At 39.2% G+C, this 20,128-nt stretch overlaps 1 protein-coding gene across 1 annotated transcript in view; it reads right to left on the reverse strand.

Annotated features, from left to right (window-relative positions):
- The window catches only part of rasa1a (RAS p21 protein activator (GTPase activating protein) 1a), a 30,941-nt gene extending 13,509 nt beyond the window's left edge, over positions 1–17,432 (reverse strand). Inside the window, exons 1-2 of the mRNA XM_080892935.1 lie at positions 16,177–17,432; positions 2,220–2,372 (exon numbers count right to left, since the gene is read on the reverse strand). Coding sequence (XP_080749061.1) covers positions 2,220–2,372; positions 16,177–16,712 — 689 coding nt within the window. The 5' untranslated portion in view covers positions 16,713–17,432. The remainder of the gene's footprint in view (positions 1–2,219; positions 2,373–16,176) is intronic.
- Positions 17,433–20,128: the final 2,696 nt, after the last annotated feature.

Consider the following 20,128-nt stretch of genomic DNA (forward strand, 5'->3'; position numbering starts at 1 on the left):
CTATGATACACCATCCAGCTCTGGTGTAAACACAGCTGACGATAAACTGCTTCATCACATGCATATGTGCAAAGGTAAGCTCATACCGACACAATGAAACATCAGTGCTGACAGTCTGTGCGTTTGAAGACAATCCATTAAGTCTGTTTCGACAGCAGTCCCAAACCCATTTACTAGATATGAATGGGAAATTGTGACACAGGTTAAAAACCTGAAAATCACTGCAGTGTACGGGTACGTTTACTGCTATCTGCTGACATTATTAGCAGGTCAAACTTTTCTTCGGTTCCTGAACTCAAATACTGTGGCATCGCTGAGAGTTAAAAACAGCCCAAATTGTTTCATCTCAATTAAATTGATCTGTGTGGGTGCCCTTCCAGGTGTTACACTAAAGTTTAGCATCCAGGCACCAATGGAAAAAACAAAACAAAACAAGAATTACAAAGTTTAACAGAGTTAGAAGTTAGCGGGAAGTCAACTAGCTTTAGAAGTCAACTAGCTAAAATGTGCAGCTCTGCTCTCACTTCAGACATAAATTAAAACAGAAACCAAACAGCGGCAGTGTTTGTAGGATTATTGGAATTTGGTTAACTGGCATATAATGGTGTGCTACTTGATGGCTAGCTACAGATTTATGGTTAGGGTAACAATAAACACCCTGATATCAACTTTCCCTTCTAAAAAAGTTCATGTGAGGGTGGAAGACATGACAAATGCAATCAAAAGGCAGGAAACGATGCTGAAAATTGACCAAACAACCAGAGAATACTGGAGATGATCCATTCACAGCTCAAGGTTAGTCACGCATATTCTCCTGCATGGCTTGGATTACTCACCATGAAAAATTCTCGATCCTAAGCTTCATGTCCTTTTGAAATCTTAGTTAGCTTCAGAGAGATTCTTATCTGAAGCATTCAAATATGTGGTGTCTGACAAACCGTAAGTCCATAGGCTGTATGTAAGGTTTTAAAGCTGAGCTTAAAGGCATGATGCACATGATTAGTGCTAATAAAAAGGCAGAGAGGCCTACGATGATCACAGATTATTTTGAGGGGATTGTTTATATTAAATAAAAAAATATATAAAGAATTTAGTTAAGATTACAAGTTAAGACAACAGCCTTAATGAACACAGCAGGAGCTTGGACCTGGAAGCAGGGTTGGCCCGTCATCACTTAACAAGCGGATTCTGAACTGCAACCAGTTACGGAACCACAAATCTCTAACAAACACTAACTCACTAAAATAACACGAATAAATCATATACAGAGCAGCTCCTTTCTCCCGTAACTGATGACATCATGGCAATATGTCCACAGGAGATCATGTCGTTTTCACTTAATTAGATGATGTTTGCCCTGAATCTTGGTGAGCTGCAGAGTTAATATTAACATAGCATAACCACTGAAGGAAAGGACAGACTGTAATGTCTTATCTTCTTCTCGTCTTTTTTATTGACTGTAAGGTTGTAAAATGCTCCAGGGTACTGTTGTTAAACAAGTGTGGTGTCATTTTTCTTCTGCATCAAGTCCGCCCACACACATTGCATAAAAAAAAACCAAAAAAAAAAAACCACCTTGTCCACCTTACACGCAAACACACACAGCGTCATCTGTCGCAGCAAACATTTAAATGTACAAGCTGCCATGACAAAACACTGTTTTTAAGCTCTGTATAGTCTTTGAATCTGTGGGACAAAAAGGCTGACCTACCCCAGAATCTACTTTCTTAAACCTTAACAGTGTTGAAATAAGGGCTAATCTCTGAACTTGCCCTTCTGTTGTAGTCTCTAGCTTTCTGCCCTTTTGGTTAACAGGTAATAAATAACTTCAGTACTTCAGAGATTTTATCTTACCCGAGGGCGACTTCCTACAACTTGGATCCTGCTTGTTGTGAGATGCCATAGAAAAAAAAAATGAAACACTTCATGTTGCACCATGCTACTCTAACTATTCCAACCACACATTTCTCTCTGGTCTCAGATGTTAGCAACACCATGCTAGACAGCCATTCAAAGTCTACATGGCTATTAGGGTAAACACAAATAAGACATCAATAACAGTCCTATTTTATTTAAACCTCAGGCCTGAACCACTCTGATTTATCTGTAAATTATAGAAACACCTGTAGGCTAAGTAGGTTCAAATTAACTTCTCTTTCCAGAGTTCTGTGAGCAGTCAGAGAGTTATATTCTGTTTGAATGGTGTAGAAAAATCATACCTGAAGTGGTTGACCACATTGGTCATACTGAGGAAAGACAGGACAAAGGAACCGGGCCGGCGGTCGCTCTCCCTGATGAGGTAGCTGCCAGGATTTCGGGCCTGGCGCAGGCGCTCCTCTGCAATGGTTCGGTCTAGCTTGCCATGGTACCACCTGAGAGAAAACAAACAGTAAGGAAATTGCCACAAGGAGAAACATGCAGCATAAAGTGTTTATACGCAGAATTTCTCAAGTTATAACCATGAAACAATATGTTGACAAGTCAAGCTATATTTAACTACAACTCAAAAAAAAAAAGCCATATAAAAACAATAAACCCATTACACACGCAGCACACAACCTAAATGCTTGATTATACCTAGTTTTGGACACAGACGGCCACAAACTCAACGGCCGAGTATTTATTCCTGCTATACTTCTTTGAAGTCCATTTGGCTTCATGCATAGTGACATACTGTGGTGATATTTCTCTGCAGATAAGTTTTCACAGTCACAAAAACCAGTCCGCATTGACCATCCTGCGAACTTATCTGATGATGAAATTTATGTTATTCCAACCTGAGCAGAACCTAACAGACTCACAGATGAACAAAGTTTAATCAAGGCTTTACAATCTCTACTGAATCTAGAGATTAAACTAAAACTTTAGCACTGTATGTCCATTAGTTCAAAAGACAAGGTTTAGGTTCATAAAAGCAAATGTTTGGCTTTTTCAGTTTTTAGTAACTCTATTTAAGTCTTGCTTTCTGAATTAAACAGAAGACCTAAGAACGACATTGGTTAAAATTTCAGCAGGTGGGGCTGAATTTGAAAGGGCCCTGCCAGCTGGGGTAAAAAATTAACATGTTTTTCCAAATTTAGGCCAGTGTTGCATCTCAGAACAGAGGGCAGTGACTGGAAAACATGCAGAGGTGAGAGGATGAATGAGGTGCTGCAGTAGCTCTTTTCACAGGAGGCCTTAATGGCTCCCATCTGGTTTAGGGAAGTACAGGTCTCCATTTGTAAAGAAAAATGCCATCAACTCTGCTATCATGCAGGAAGCTGGAGAAAGGTTGCTGAAGAGGAGATGGAGTGTGTCCATGAGGGAGGTTTGGGGGGGATTTTTGGTGATAACGAGAATTGAAGATGGCAATCGAGAGCAGCTGGAGAGAGAAGGGCCAAGGAGCCCTTAAGCGGTTGAGGAAATATGGGAAAATAACATTGAGAGGCAAAGACAGATGACTGTGAAAACAATAACATCCAGACAAAAAGAACTTTCCACCACATCCTACTGGCTAGTTAAGCTCCACTTATTATGGAATGAGGTTATTTAAGTTGTTTACGACTCCTCCAACACACACACACACACACACACACACACACACACACACACACACACACACTTTTAATCGGGTGTGGCAAACAAAGACACGGTGAGCCAGAACCAGCCCACCAAAGGGTGGCCAACTAGATGAAGTGGCAAAGTATGACATCTCAGAGAACAAATTAATGATTCTGATGTTTCATTAACATGAACTGCCATTTCTGCCTCTTTGATGCCAGCACTTGTAAACATGAGTGAACATGGAAAGCAAGAAGTATTTTCTTGTCTTAACAAGTTGCTCCAATTGTCATTTTTTTGTTTTTTTTCCTTTGTTCAAAATACTCCATGTGAAGCCATTGTGCCTTTAACGACCCTCTGCAATCTAAAAATAGCAACCCATAAATTGTTGAAATTGCACTTATTGAGACATTTCAAGCAGCTGTACTTTTTAATTCTTTCTTAATGGTTAATGATGCAGCGATTTCAAAAGTCCACCCCATTAGGGCTGGGCCAAACTATACTGTTCACGGTATAACAGTAGAATGTTAGTCAATGATAAGAAAATGAAATATGACGATTGAAATGGGTAAAACGCGCATGCGCAGAGCCTTTGTTTTCATACGTACATGGCGAAAAAAGCATGGCAGCGACGAGAAGGGCAAAAGCAGATCGTTGAATGAAACAGATGAACCAGAATTGGTTTCTAAAAATGGTGCAACTTCAGTGATGTGGAACTGGTTTGGTTTTTGTCCGTCAGACACACACCAAAACACTTTTTTGGGGTAGAACATGCAAGCGGGCCGTCGTTATTACTATATTTTTTGGACTTTAAAAGGCTTTTAAGAGCACCTTAATTTTCTCAAAAATCGACAGTGCGCCTTATAATCCGGTGCACCTTATGAACTCTGGTTGTGCTTACTGACCTTGAACTGATTTTGTGTGGTACATGGCGCCCAAAAATCGGTTAAAAATTTTTTTAGTGTGACTTTGGTAAGCTATGAAGCTGCAATGCTTGATGGATTGTCGGATCATTACGGCTACCGTAGTCAGGAGCCTCGCGGAGTAATACGTACTGTGCTTCAACATAACATTACCTTATTGTGTCGCTTAATGCGCCTTATAATTCTGCACACCTTATGGTCCGAAAAATACGTATTTGACTTATTTATTTGGCACACTGCAGTTTCATGTTGCAAAACACCTCTTTTTAACTTTTGTGGATATTATACATGGTTATGCTCAGGATATGTTGGCCAGTTTCCACTGAAAATGCCTTTTGGTTAAATTGTCAGCAAGGAACTTGCATTTGCACTGTTAAATTTTTATATAGCATTAATGCACATAAAAAACAGCTTCTTGTTTAAATGAAACTAAATTGATGGGGGCTTTTTGCACTAATAAAGTTGCGGAGTTGTAAAGTATTTTGGCTTGCATCTATTATATCGTTAGTTCTATCGTTATTGCAAATTTTCAAATATATATTGTGATAAATATTTTTGGCCATATTGCCCTGCTCTACATCCCACTATGAACAACAACAAAATACAAAAAAGAAAATGTGTGATCTAAATGTAATCGAATGACTCCATTGAAAACTCGCTAGCTGCACTCCATATAACAGAGAGACAATTGTGGATAGTGGACCACTAAATGGTGGTAAAAGAGAGCTGTAACATCATATGTCACATCATGATAAAGTATAATCAAAGTGATTTTTTGTGAAACTTTAGGCTCTTTTGCATCTACATTTAGTAAAACTATTTTATTGGATGAAGTTTCCTTCAGCTCTGTGTGTAAGCTATATATCCTCTATGATGACACGGGATGCAAATAGTTAAACAAAAGGAGAAGTGTTGAGATAAATAAGCCACAGCAATGGTGATATGAGACAGTGCTACTATCAGCTTCAGGAATGCTCTTTCATGTCAAAACACGAACATCAAGCAACACCATGACGTTTTGGTTTAGCTCGGCACAAGATAAGGAATTTACTTTTTCAACTACAGCTCCATGGCCGTGTGTGTGTGTGTTTCTAAAGACTAATGTTAAAAACATTACTATTTTCATTATATTGCACAGTAGCCCGGCAACTCCCATACGTTACAGTATGGTAAATGGCCTGCATTTGTATAGCGCTTTTCTACTCTCTAAGGACCCCAAAGCGCTTTACACTACATTCAGTCATTCACCCATTCACACACTGGCGATGGCAAGCTACATTGTAGCCACAGCTGCCCTGGGGCGCACTGACAGAGGCGAGGCTGCCGGACACTGGCGCCCTCTGACCACCACCAGTAGGCAAACATGGGGTTAGTATCTTGCCCAAGGATATTTGGCATGCAGCCAGGGGGCAGCCTGGGATCGAACCACCATTAGTGGCTGACCTGTTCTGCCACCTGAGCTACAGCCACCCTGAATGTAATGACAACAGTGTGCCGTCCACACTAGGTGACAGATACCCATGTTCCCACAGTGTCACCAAGCCAATGCCTGCATTTTGAATGGTATCTTCACACCAGAGACCTGTTTTATCACTCCATCACGATACAAGAGGCCAAGATAAACCTTCCAGCTAAGCTTGTAAACAAGTGATTTACTTGGGTAGGTTACATGGACAGTTTAGCTAACCGTGTAATGCATTTAAGAACAATATCACTGTGCACTGCTGCACATTAGCATGCCTAAGTCTAGTGAGTTGAGCAAGATGACTCAATACAGGGCTGATGACCGAAAGCCTTAAAAATATTCTATCACTAGACACAAGGGTTACGTGCTGTTTATAGCTTTTGTTCTAGAAAGGACAGCCTGCACCACAAAGCCACAAAGAGCACAAAACATTTTTTTTTTTTTTAAATCTAACTACAATGAGAGGTTCATTACACAAAGACAGCCAACAGACTCTTAGAGAGAAAGAGAAAGAGAAAGAGAGAGAGAGAGAGAAGCACTCATCCAAATTTAAAGAAGTACTTGAATGGATAAAATACTTGTTTATTAATAGAACAAAATTAGCACTTAATCATACTTTAATATTCAAGCTTGCAGAACAAAAATTATGAGCATGCATGCATGGATATAAAACCTATATGTCTAACTAACAGGAGAACAGTCGTTCCATACAGGCATTTTAAATACCAATATAAATAAAGCTGAGGATAAATAACAAATAACAAAATTGTTTGGGTCATTCGTGTGCACCCAACTCATGATCAGGGTATTAGACAACAGGATCACCATAACAGCATAACCATATTGTATCCTACCCACAGAGGGACTCATTCACAGACATTAAAATGGATATAGAAAATGACAGACAATCACATCAATGGACTGATCTGAGCAAATTTAATCAGTCTATATCATGAAGGCAAAGTGCATCATCCAGAGAGTGAATTGTTTCTTAAACCCCCACCTCAAAAAACCCAAAAACAGTGCAGTCATGACATGCTACTATTTGAAAATACAGTCTCTAAAATTAGCGGACAGGATAAGATTTAAGGATTTAACAAGCTTCACCAGACTATGGATGAATTTACACAGTAACCTTTTTTTGTCAAAAATGCTATACAGAGAATTTAAATCTGAGTTTCAATGATGATTGCAAGCAACAATTCTAGTATTTGTGGTCATCCACTCAATGTTCAGTTTTGTTGTTACGTTACCACACGTGAGAAAATCAGACAAAACGCTTTTTTGTTGATATATATATTTATTCCTGTCTGCTGGAGCCTAGTCTCTAGGGGCAATAAGACTAACAGGACAGGCACAGATTACTGTGACTTGAGTGGGTTAGACATCGTCTCTCTGTGTGCCTGTCTGTCTCTCATTAAGCAGTTTTGGGAGCTCTTTCTCTCTAGCTTATGCCTCAATTCTTCATCTTCCTTCGTCTTGACAGTTGGACTCAAATATCTCCACAGACATACTGTCAGCCATCATCAGGATCAAGAAAAGAAATAGTGCATGGCTGTACATTAGCAATGCACCTCGTAGCTACAGACTTTGTGTAGTTGGCATACCTTTTACACACATACTCAAGATTCCAGTATTCTTAAATAGAGCTAATGCACTCTATTAGCTTTCTTTGCATATCACATATATCCATACAATTGCACATAATAACCTTTAGCACCTTTCCGTGCCTTAGGTCTGAGAATTGGACAATGACAACATTATTGACCATATGCTTACATATAGAGTATTTAATAAACCAGTAAACCTTCTCCAAGCAAAACCGTTAATAAATTACTGTTTCTGCAGTATATTAGTGTGGCGAATTGAATTACAACTGTTATCATGAATTAAGTGCAATTGCTAGATAACAACAGGCTGCAATTTAGTTAAAGATACAAAAACATACCACATGTGCACAAAAGTTAAACAACTCTTTTCTTCCATGTGTAATCTATTCATTCAATATACCATACAGAGACATGATTATTCGGTTATTGACACTTTTTGGAAATAAACAGGTTCGTGGAGTCCGAAATGGTGATTGGGGAAAAAATGTTATCTCTGCAGGCTCTATAGTGTGAGCATACTGCTTGTAAAACTGACAAATTATGGAGGTGTAACATTGTAAGTGATTCTTACACTTCGAGTTCTTGCACTGTTGTTAGCAAAGCTAAGTGCACAAGACTTTCTGGCAGCAGCTTCCCACTTTTAGACAGCAGATTGGTGTGAAAACAGGCTGCAGGAACACTACTGTCTGTACCCAGCCAGAGTGTTTCTGATGTAAAAAATGCATAACTCCAGGGTCTCTGCCAGTGTTGCCAGACCAGTGGCACGCCAGCCCTAAGCTGACCTAACCAAGGTTAAGCATCATGCAATTTTCTAAATTTATTTTTAAGATGTTTTGGAGACATACGTTAAGCCATGTCTGAAAAACTGCAACAATTAATACTTAATATATCTTGTTGCAATCCAGTTCACAACCTTTTTTAAACCTGTATAAATAAAAAAAGCTCAAAAGGGGTTCCTGCAACTGTAAAGAAGTAAAAAGGAAAAAGAAGCTGTGAATGCAAAATGAGATTTATAGGCTGATTTGATCTCCCACTTACACCGAGTTTACCCTCTGCTGCATCTCCCTCCTGTGTCCCGTGTTCTCACAAGGTGCACCCACTCCACCGACAGCGCTGCTGGCCAGGCAAAAACTGTAAGCTCTGACGTGTAGAGCAGACCAACGGCAGCTTTAAATCCGTACCAAGCATGGTGATGTGACCCTTTTGGTGCCTTACTACGTCCATCTCCCGTAGCAAGGGTTAATGAGAAATATCCATGGAAGAAAGATAAACAGGAGTACACAAAGATGCAGATGGACTTGGATACATGCAACCGACAACCTATTTTGGTGACAGCTGGATGGTTTTGTCTGCTTCTTTGGTTCTCTAGAAGCTATTCTGAAGAATAACACAACTTGATCTTTCAGCTGCTGTCAAGCGCTGGTCTTTGCTCCCACTTCATCCGCTTCTCAATCTCATTCTCTTACTCTCCCTTAGTCTCTCTCTCCCTCTCCCTTAAAAACACGTATCACGAGCATGCTGGCGATTGGTGTTCCAAGCAGGGGAACAGCAGGGGTAGGGAGTGGCATATCTGCACATATACCGCCAACTGTATGACCACACATTTGCATGCTACCCACAAACACTAAAAAAACACACATCCATAAAAGAAAAAAAAAAAAAAATAGGGCAATCTTGTCACCTAAATAACTCTGGCTTAACAAGGTACACAGCATTGTGAAACCAAGTAAAGCAACTACCAAATCAGCATATTTTTGTTTTACTATTAGTGCTTTCTTAATTAACTGACTGTGTCCTTGCTTTAGAAATTAAAGTAATAGATATGAAGATATGTTATGATAACATAACTTCTTATCAAGTTTCACATTTAAAATCTATTAGTTTGCAAGTACTGAAACCAAGGCTGACTTTAGAAAGTGAAATTTTGAAATTGTAGTATCCGTTTAATAAAAAAAAAAAAGTTTTGCCTAAATCCTTCAGCTCTATCTTGAATAATTTCTTAAATTGTTAAAGGCTTAAATTAAACATTGCACCACAGTGCAATGAGGGCAGCTAGCTTTAGAAATGGCATAAAGTAACACTGCCTTGGCTTAATTTCCCCACCACTACCACGGCTTATTTTATGTGGCAGGCAATTTTCCAACTTTTCACTTAACATGGTAAATTAATTATTTCCATGAAAGTCTTAAGCCTTTAAAAATCCTCTTCAGGTTAAACTGGACTGATCAAATACCTTTAGTGATGATTAATTGTGAAAAAAACAGCTTTAAAACAGCTGCCAGTCTAGCAACATTGAGGCCATTTACTAAAAGGCAACACTGTTGAATCCCCTAATGCATGACTATCTCACTTTTATTAGGGCTAACACATTTTATGGGCTGAAGCCGTGATTGTGCTTGTTACTTTGTTCATTGTGCAAAAAAACCAAACAAATGAACCCCCCCCCCCAAAAAAAAATAAAAAAAATAAAAAAATCCACACCACCATAAAATTTCACACTCAAGCTTGAGGCACGCTTGACTTGCATCTTTGAAATATAGGTGTTCAAGCATAAACCAAATTTTGCCAAAATTATCTGCAAAGGGTCTCTTTTTTTTCCAAACTGCTGCAGTAATACTTTTGAGTTCTGTGCCAAATGGGAAGCAGAACCAGTGCATCCTGCGCTAACTGAAAATAAGCGCCATTATACCTGCAGAGCTGAACGTGCACACAGACCCATACCTCCAGCTCATCCATTTTCCATATGCACATGGCAACCATAAAACATTGCACCAAAGCTTAACCACAAATTTAACAACAGCGAGCATAAACAAAGCTTTGTGACCTGCATTAAAAAAAAAATTAAGCAAATTAAAACCTAACATGCTAGCATGGTGTTGCTGATGGACAACAATGTTTGTACAGCCATGAAATTCAAGGAGTATCTTAAATTATAGAATTTTCTTTTCAGGAGTTCACGGTCAACGGTCTTATTACCCTACAGAATAAACAAGTGCATCACAAGTGCGTAGCCATTCAAACAACTCCCATGCAAAATGTGATCCTTTAATCATTTACTTACATTTGTTTTTTCATGTTTCCACAACAAATAGAAAGGAAGTTGTAGAGCTGATGACAGACACCAGTTGTGACTTGGAGCAAGTTCTAATTTCATTATGTATAAGCTTCTATTAAACATGATTAACTTCCAGGAGTTAGCAAGGGGGGAAAAAATATAATGACACTATAGTAAAATACCATGCTTGTCACATGACAAACAACATCTGCTAGCAACCTCACTCAATAATGAGGGTGACAGCACACCTGAAATTGTACAGATGAAGATATGGGAAAGTCAATCTTCGGATTCTCAGCTTTGCTCAGTCTAAATGATAACCAGCCAACACTTTAATCCCCGGTCACTCAAGCCAATACCTCAGCTGTCCTTCTGTGAATCAGCTTCCTTGAAATAACAGGATTACATCAGTAATAATAACAAGCTTCACTCCCACATATGCCAACAATCTTCCTCTGAGCATTTGATTACTACAAGTTCAAGCATACATTTAGGAACACCGTTTATGACAAGAACTAAAACCACGTCCACCTGTTAAAAAAACAACAAGATACTGTAGCTCACAATAAAATGGAAACATGCAACAGCAGTTTTCAGTTATGTGGCTATTCCTTCAGCATTCACTGCAACGGCATCACTGCCGCAAAAAGAATTTTTTCATATCACAGGAAGTCATGACAGTAGTACTATAATACCAAAGCCTAACCTGGCACTGTAATACTTTCCATTCACTCCCCAATCCATCAATCAGCAAACCTAGTTAAAAAGAAAAGTCATTCAAATCAGAAATCCTGCACATTGTCAAACACAACTCAAATGCTTCAGAGGATCCTGTTAGGGCCACAATGAATGGTTCAGAAGTCTTGAAAACAGGATGCTGGGTGAGAAAAGGCAGGGCAATGTGGGCGCTGGAAGAGTATAGCACGACAATGTATAGCAAGCTGGAAATATATGGAAACTATAGACTGTGTTATGAATGCACAAGACAGATATTATACTAATAAAAGTTGGAGCGGGATCAATCAGCAAATCAGTCAAACCAGCCCTAAGCATGATCATCCTTGGTTGTAATGGTTCAGGAGACTGAGGGGATATTTGTTGAGCAACAAGCAATCACAGCCTAATACTTCTATATATTATTTACATGCACACGCGCGCACGCACACACATACACACACACACTAGGAGAGCTGCAATAATTTTAAAAATAAGGGACAGGAAATGGCATGCTCAAGAGTGTAATGGTTGTCACAGTGTTATTAATCAAATGCTGCTTTGTAATAAAAGTGCTGTAATATATTGACCACTAGGAACAGCTTCCATCAGGGAATAATCTAATTAAACTATGCAATCAGTCCTTGTGGTTTATCAGAATTCCATTGTCTGTAACAGCCTTCATCACAAAGGCCAATTAGGCAGTGTTGCTGCAAAATTAGCAGTAAACCTACAGACATGTTTCCACAGCCAACTGGTAAATCTGGTAAACTCATTCACACAACCACAGATTTTCAAATCCAAGTTTTGCTTCCAATTTTTTTTCCCCTTCCTTCCGCCTACCACAACCTCCTGTGGGAAACCCTTTATGACTTAAAATCCCCTCTAATCTTCGTGGAAACTCAAAATCAACGACTCATTTCCCAATGTGCTGTTTGTTTAAGCTCAGGCTCACGGCCAGTGGTTTCTAAAGGTAGCAGGAACACACACTACTGAGGCCACCTGACATCTTCACTCCTGCATCTTTGTTAATCATCAGCTTCTTATCAAACATCCTTTCAAACATTCATACAGTGCTTTTAACCACACATGATCAAAATAGGGCCTGATAGCTAAATCTGACCCAGGGTCTGGACAGAAACTGTGTGCAAAAATCCTAAAAATCAAAAGCAAAATAATCCCTAAAATGAAAATAAAAAAGGCAGCACTATGTTAATGAAGCTGAAGGACTGACTGAACCTGATTCCAACCGAAGGTGCCCCTTTTAAGACTGTTGTGGCCATTGCAAATTATTCATTATTAATATAAGAATGTATATAATATGGCTATCTTAAAAAAATGCAGCCCTCTTCCACTTTTTACCTACATACATGCACACAAATACACACAGGAAACTAGACAATACCCCGTTTAGATAATATTTTTGACTATAGCCCGCAAGTCTTATTTGTAGCCCTAATGTATCCAGGTTAGCTGGCTTTAGCCCTCGTCAGCACTGGCAGGGGAATGTGAAAGCTCTGCTAATGTGTTTTACTGTTACAGAGGAAATTAATTTATTACAGGCAGGGAAAATAATCAGCTGTCATAGACAAGCTGGGCCAACACTGTGGGAAATAAAAAGGAGAAATTTAGCAATATTTTTAAATCTAAAATTACACTGCAGACTTGATTGGGTTATTTAAGTAATTGAAGAAATTAGGTGATTTTAAGTAACTGTTTTAGTAAGTTATTTCATACTTATTGCTTTTTCTTGTTGATATTATTCAGAATTTTATCTTCTGCTTAGCAAGAATAAACAGAACCCTGATTGATGTTAAAAACCAAGGTTCATGTTGAGCAATGACTGTTTTTATACTGTTACAGTTTGCAACAGTTTACTAGCTACATAATCAAATGAACAACACATACAGAATCACTGTGATTAAGGCAGTAAGCTGTCAATGTCCCTCAGCTTTACTTTTAAGCCACAGTTTAAGTAGTCTGCCTCCTTTTTTTTTTTATTTGTTTTGAGGTACAATATTTGTTGGGGTTGAGAGTGGAGGGTGAATAATAACAATTTTTTTAAAAAAAATGTTATTTTTGACTGCAGGCACGATTACTCAATCATGACTGGACCCAAGGACAAAACAGGGTGCGACCCATCTAATTGTAATTTGAGACCTTGGATGCTTCTATCTCAGATACTATCTGTTTCAGAGCAGTTACACACCTAATAGATTTGGCATGATGCACTGCGCAGCACCTCTGACATCACATCAGCCCCTTCTATCAACAGTGGATCAGTGGCACAATCAGAAGGAGAGAGAGATCCCAGCCTTTACTGGGCCAACTTTACAAGACAAAGTCAGCACCTCATAACTTGCCTGTTTCTGAGCTGCATCCAGTGACAGAAAAAGTGATAAGATAAGTGCTCTCAGGAGGTCATTTCTCTGAATTTTCTTTTACTGCCAATCGCAAGTGTTCTCATGTAAAAAACACACAAGTGGTATATTAAGTGTATGACTGTAGTATTTTATTCAGATGTTTACGGAATACAATTACCTTAAAGAACAAAGAAAATCCATCCAAATCAAAAATAGTAAACCTCATTCTAATAAACTGCCACACAATTCTTATATACTAATAATACCCAAAAATGTGGTCCAGCTTTCCGGTGCAATCACAACCACTACAAACAATTCACCAAACCACAAAGCCAATACAGCGGAAAAGCTTGTGTTGTGAACATGTCTTGCACAACTCGATTAAGAAAGACACAGGAGACTGTGTTGGTGAGAGTCAAAAAGATTCTGGGTATTCTACTCTAGTCCAAAGTTAGGTACTGGTGAGAGGTTTAGCGAATGTAGCAGATAAATATTTGAATTCAAGTTACGCATGATGAAGCAAGTAAAACCAAAGAAAGCCCCCCCCCCCATAACACGCAGTAATTGCTCCAATGCCTCAGTGAAAATCTTTCAAGCTGAAAAACTGGGGTGAGTGTAAACCTGTGAAGAAGTCTGCATTTCCAGGGCAAAACTACAATTTCCAAAGCAGCAGGATAGGTAGGAGCCTAGATATAAGTGATGTTCATTCCACTTAAGGTTATTCATTACCAAAACAGGCAACAGTGTAAAACGCTGCCCTTCCCCTTCCTCTGTAATCTGACAGCGAGATATAGAATGGCTTCTAAAATAAGAGCTGAATCCACACTCCAAGCCTAGTCACTTCCATATCTCACAGTATGAGGGCCAGAAATGACAAAGCTCAGCAGTTTTCTAATGAGACTATAACAAATGGAAGGCCTATATTTAGGTTATTACAACACCAGCAGTGCGCACGCAGGTTTGAACATGGGTTTCTGTGCATGCCTGATAAAGTCATGACAGTACCCACAATTAGTCAGATGCTTTCTAAAGTACAGTGCTTAGGCAGAATTTACTGTGCTGCAGACAAGAAAAGAAAAAAGGTTTGCAAATGCTTTGTTTTAAGTTTTAGTTCACTTCAATCACAGGCAAAATATTTAGACACGATGGCCATTCTCTCAGAGCATACAGTTGTGCAGCAAACAAGAAACAAGATTTTCTACTTCCCATGTAGCATTACAGAGAACTATGCACTTTACTATAAATAGTAGATAACAGAAAGGTGTATGGATTTCTGTCAAAAGCACAGGCATTGATTTTAATGTATCTGGGCCAATAGTGCCAAGGGTTCTTGCCAGCCTAAAACTTAAATCTAAAACAAGAAAAATGCTTTGTTTAATCAAAGAAACAAAGTTGCTTTGGAAGTATTTGTGCATCACCTGAGCATCAGTTCGAATTGTCACAACTGTCACCAACGACACCTGGAATCAAGTTGGTCTCCATACAATTGTTGATTTAGGTTTTTGATACAACAGAAAAAGAAAGGGAGGCTAAGGAGCTTGGAATAATAAAAAAAAATTGGAGTTCTTTAAGTTTCTTAAAGACATTTTACCTCTTATTCGAGAAGCATCTTCAATTCTGAAAGAACTATTCAAAGAAAGTGTCCTGATATGTATATACTGACTTTATCCAAACTTAATGATTTCCTATCTTCTTCCAAAAACATAAAAACTACAAAAAAAATTGAATGTTAAGCTGAAAGATTACGTGGAACAGGAAACGAAAAACCTACAGTCGAGTTCACTTGAAAGAAATCTAAAAACAACAACAAAGCTCAAATAAGCCTGGACAACTGCTGCGGAGTGCAATTTTGAATGTTCTTAATCGCTCAGTTTCACTCCATCACAAAGAAGTTCTTTGTATACCATGACTTCTCTGCAGAATGGGCAAAGCTGAAGGACCAACAACAGCATAAACGTGAACAAAAGCGCCTGCACTACCAGTTGTCCCACATCCTTGACGGCATTTTTGTTACTGTTACACTGTATTACTCAGTGTTGATTATTGTGTTTACTGTGTATATACATAATACTTGTTCTGCTTGGTTGATCCTGTGAAATGAGGCTATGCTGACAACAGCTGTCCAAGTCAATTATTGATATGTAGTAGTCCATTGTGAGAATGTTTATAAGGGCATTTACTATAAGTGAATCAGCTCTCTGTAAAAAATAATGAACAGGCATTACTACTGTGTTGCTAGGGTTTCTATTTCATATTGAATCTCCTGACAATTCAATTTGATCTCAGTTATTTCAGTGCTTTCTAGGATAACAGGTGTGCAAACGCACAACAGATGTATTTTAGGTAATGTGTCTTGGGGAACTGAAATTATTTCAAAGCCACATCTACCAAATATACCTCAAGTGCAAAACAGGAAGGCTATGAAAACGCAATAAAATAAATACATTGCTTTAGTGCTTCTATTTTCTAGAAGTTATAGACGTCACTTAACTTGTGGTTTACTTACTGGTTAGTGGGAGGTGCGGAGAGTGGGAACGTCACCTCTTCTTCGTCGATTTCCATCCCATCTTGCATGTCGCTTTCATCCATAGTGCCACCGAGCCCCCCACAGCTAGGAGGCGGAGGAGGTGGTGGTGGAAGTGGTGGGAAGACAGTGGGCCCATCCGGGCCTGTTGATGTGGGTGAGATCCGACTAGCTGGACCCTCCATAGTTGGAGAGCAGCACATGCCGCCCACTGTCCCTGAGCTTGTTCCTTGAAAAACTGAATGTCCACCTCCTGCTACGCCACTCCCTGCTCCGGTCATATCCCCACTAAGCATGGAGGAATAGATTATATTCATCTCTGAAAGGGAGTCCGGAGATGTGTTTGAATGCTGTCGGGTGGCTGGTGCCGGCCCTTGCACCAAATCAGTGGTTCGGACTCTGCTCGGCTTGGGATAGTATGGGAAAGGGGCCGTCGTCTCCGGGCCTCCTCCGCCTGCCACCCCTGTCCCTGTCGCGACCGAGCCCGTATCCTCACTGCTGACCTCCGCTGCCATCATAGTAGAAAAATACGTAGAGGGGGAAAAGTCCAGAAGGGAACCTGCCCTTCCCCTCTGTTTTTACAATAATCCCCCGATGTTTGGGCTCCTGGGAAACAACACCAAAAGTTTCTCAAAAACGCGTTCAGCTAGCCGGCTAATGTTAGCCAACAGCTAACTTAGCTTACTTGGCTGCACTAGCGGGCGTTAGCTTCGCCTCGCATTCGCTCCCTGCAAAAATCACCGAGCTAACGCTAGCGGGACAGCTAGCAGCTTCGAGACACTTGATGAGTTCTTGCTCGCTATGTCTTCATTGTTTCCTGAGTTTAGAGTTCACGCAGAAACACTACATGAGATTAACCGTTACAATACTTCCAACAGAATATCACTTCACCTATATTTCCTGTTGGTATTTTTGAGTCTGGGGGGATGTTCGGACTTCACCCTCGGCACCAAAGCAGACCACTTGTCGATGAGTGTTGTTTTATTGTCACTGTTGTGTGTAATCCCCTTCTTTTTTCCCAGTGTTGTTTTCTTCAGTTTTAAACCGTCTCCAGTAGCGTTCCCAGACGACTTCAGCCTTATCTCCTATATCCCCGGAGCCGCATGTTGTTCTCCGCGTACTGCCATGTCGTTTACCAACATTTATTATCTGCGTACAAGCTTTATTTCTGGGTTTCGGGGCTAGTGGCTTGCCCGCTGCTGCGCTGCTCTTGTCTCCCCTCCCTCTCCCACTCCTCTCCAGTTAAAGATCAGACACAGCTAAGTGAACACAGAGCGGAACTTTTTTTCCCCCCAAATTTAATCCATGGCATCTTCAATCACGTTAAATCTTATTAAGTTGAATAAAATGCGATATTGTCCTTGTTACGTAAATGAAATATAGAATCTCATTATGGTTTGTTTGTTTTTTTCTTACCAGAGGATCTCAGAAAAGAAGACAAGTAGCAGAGTAAAATCAGTCCTCTAGATATTTTTCTGCAAATAATCTCTTGCTGAACTACTATACTGTGGCAGGAAATGTTTACACCTTTGATCTGCTGTTTTTAACACGTCAGCAGCACCGAACAAGTTTCACTAGTTATCAGATAAGCGGCTCTGTACAATAAACAGAAAAGAGTAATTAGAAAAAAAAACATTTAATGGCAGGATTTATTTACAGTTCCCCATTTAATCTACAACTGCAAAAATATTTTTTTTAATTGTACCTCTTATTCTTGCTTCCATACAAGAACACAGAGATTCAAAATCTCCCGTGATGTTATCAGTTACACCTGAGCGTTTCCCTTTCAAGCCCCAACTTCACATTGTGATTTGTGTGTACGTGTGTGTGTTCCTGTTTTTCCTTCAGACAGGTAATGAAAGTCTAGGTAAATGACAGCATGTATAGTTCCACGTCCTCTAGTTTATATTAAAGCAAAGGCTTTTAGTAAAAAAAAAAAAAAAGGGGGCGGGGGTTAAAGGCTGTGGCTGCTAATTCTAACTAATTTCACCACTGCATCCTGTTACATAGAAACATACTGGGTAGATATGCTACAATGCTATTCAGCTGTTTAAGATGTTCGAGGCGTTTACCTTAACATATTGGCAATAGCACTACGGGGCAGCAAGAAAACCGCTTAAACTAATTTGCAACCTTTCAGTTACGTTTATACAAAACAGGAAAATGCTTTAATTGCAAAGTCATAAATAGCATGATAATACTACTAAAATACCAATGTGAAGGGAAAACGCTCAAAAAAAGCACGCACAGATGTTCCATCACATTGCTGGCTCCTAGTGAAATAGGCTTGAATTTTTAATTCTGGCATGGTCCTTTTTAGTGCTGCAGACGTCATTGCTAACCGCGTTAAAATAGCAGCCAGGTTCAGATTTGTGCAACGCACGGACCCAAGTCTTTCTTTCTTTTTATTTCTAGATGCATAAATACAATTTTAGCCTAATTGTTGCAAAGCTGAATTCGTTTCCTGTATCACCCTCTTTCCTCTAGATGAAGAGAATAATCTGCATGTTGTGCTAAACTGCAGCACTATTACAGAACAACACCAGGAGGACAAATGTTTTGTTTTATTCCTTTAACTGAATGGACAACGATTAACAGTGTCAATAAAACTCAATAAATACTATCTGTCTATGTAGTCTACACACACACACACACACACATATATATATATATATATATATATATATATATATATATATATATATATATATGTATGTATGTATATATATTGTATATTGATCTTTACTAGACTTATGCACAAGTTGGTGCAGACAAGCATACACTTAAGGACAATGGAAAACAATGATAATCATGAAGTTTAATCAGGTGGCCAAGTGACGCCTTACTCACGACCTACAAAAACATATGTTTTGGCTTTTTTTGTTTTGTTTTTTCTGAATGCATCATATTTTGAATACAGATAAACTACTGATACAAACTTATATTTACTCTATACATACTCTCAGCACACACCCTTTAAACATGCAGAAGGGAAGGTGAATTTTCTGAATTCATCAGACATAAAACAGTCCTGTCTCACCTACAGCAGAAGTAGTGAAGCTGATTATGAATTAAATTGACTTTTTAAAGGTTTTTTTCATAAGTTCTAGTAAAGCAGCCACTGGCTAACTTTAAGATAAGAGTGCATACGTGCGCAGCTTAAGCAGCAGGCCACTGTTGTTCTCCACCCACCATCTACAGTCATGCCCACAGGGCAGCTGCCATTACTGTTCTACCTCCACATAAATCCATTTCGGAGCAGCTGGCACTGTGAAAAGAATATCTGGAGGTCTCATCTTTCCTCTCTCTGCTTCCTGGCCTTTCTAACCTATTTTCTCAGTTTTTGAGCCAACAGCTCTGATCACTTTGCTTTTGTACTAGTATTTCTCAGGTTGATCAGATACGCAGTTGAAGCTAGATGACAATTAAAATAGTATTTTTTGTAATTTTATTTATTTAAAATAAAAGGGTCACATGAAAAAGATATGAAAAAAAGTATCACACCTTCCGATCCAAAATCAGGACCGTGAGTTTCAGATTGGAAACCAGTGATTAGACCTGTATTAGATAGTTACTGGAACCTATCTTCTCCTAACTGTGACATCCAGGATCTCCTGTTATCTTAACTTTGCTTCCCATCTGTTTGCTTGGTGGCTTCAAGTCAGTATCAAAAGAGGTCTTCAAGGCCTTCGTGGAAAAAATGTAGATGACTATGAGTCTGGTAAAATCTTCATAAAGATCTCCCAGTTGCTGAAAAGCAATCATTCTACCATTTCAAAAGCGGTCTACAAGTGATGTAGATTTTAGTGGTCAATCATGATAGACAGTAAGCTGTTATCAGAAGGGGCGATGCTTACTTTTTCCTCACAAAGAGAACATATACTCACGTTTTGTAGATAAAACAACTGAACTTTTGTTTGTTTTTCTCTCATCT

Source organism: Rhamphochromis sp. 'chilingali' (assembly GCF_963969265.1).
Source record: "Rhamphochromis sp. 'chilingali' genome assembly, chromosome: 10".
Taxonomy (NCBI): Eukaryota; Metazoa; Chordata; class Actinopteri; order Cichliformes; family Cichlidae; genus Rhamphochromis; species Rhamphochromis sp. 'chilingali'.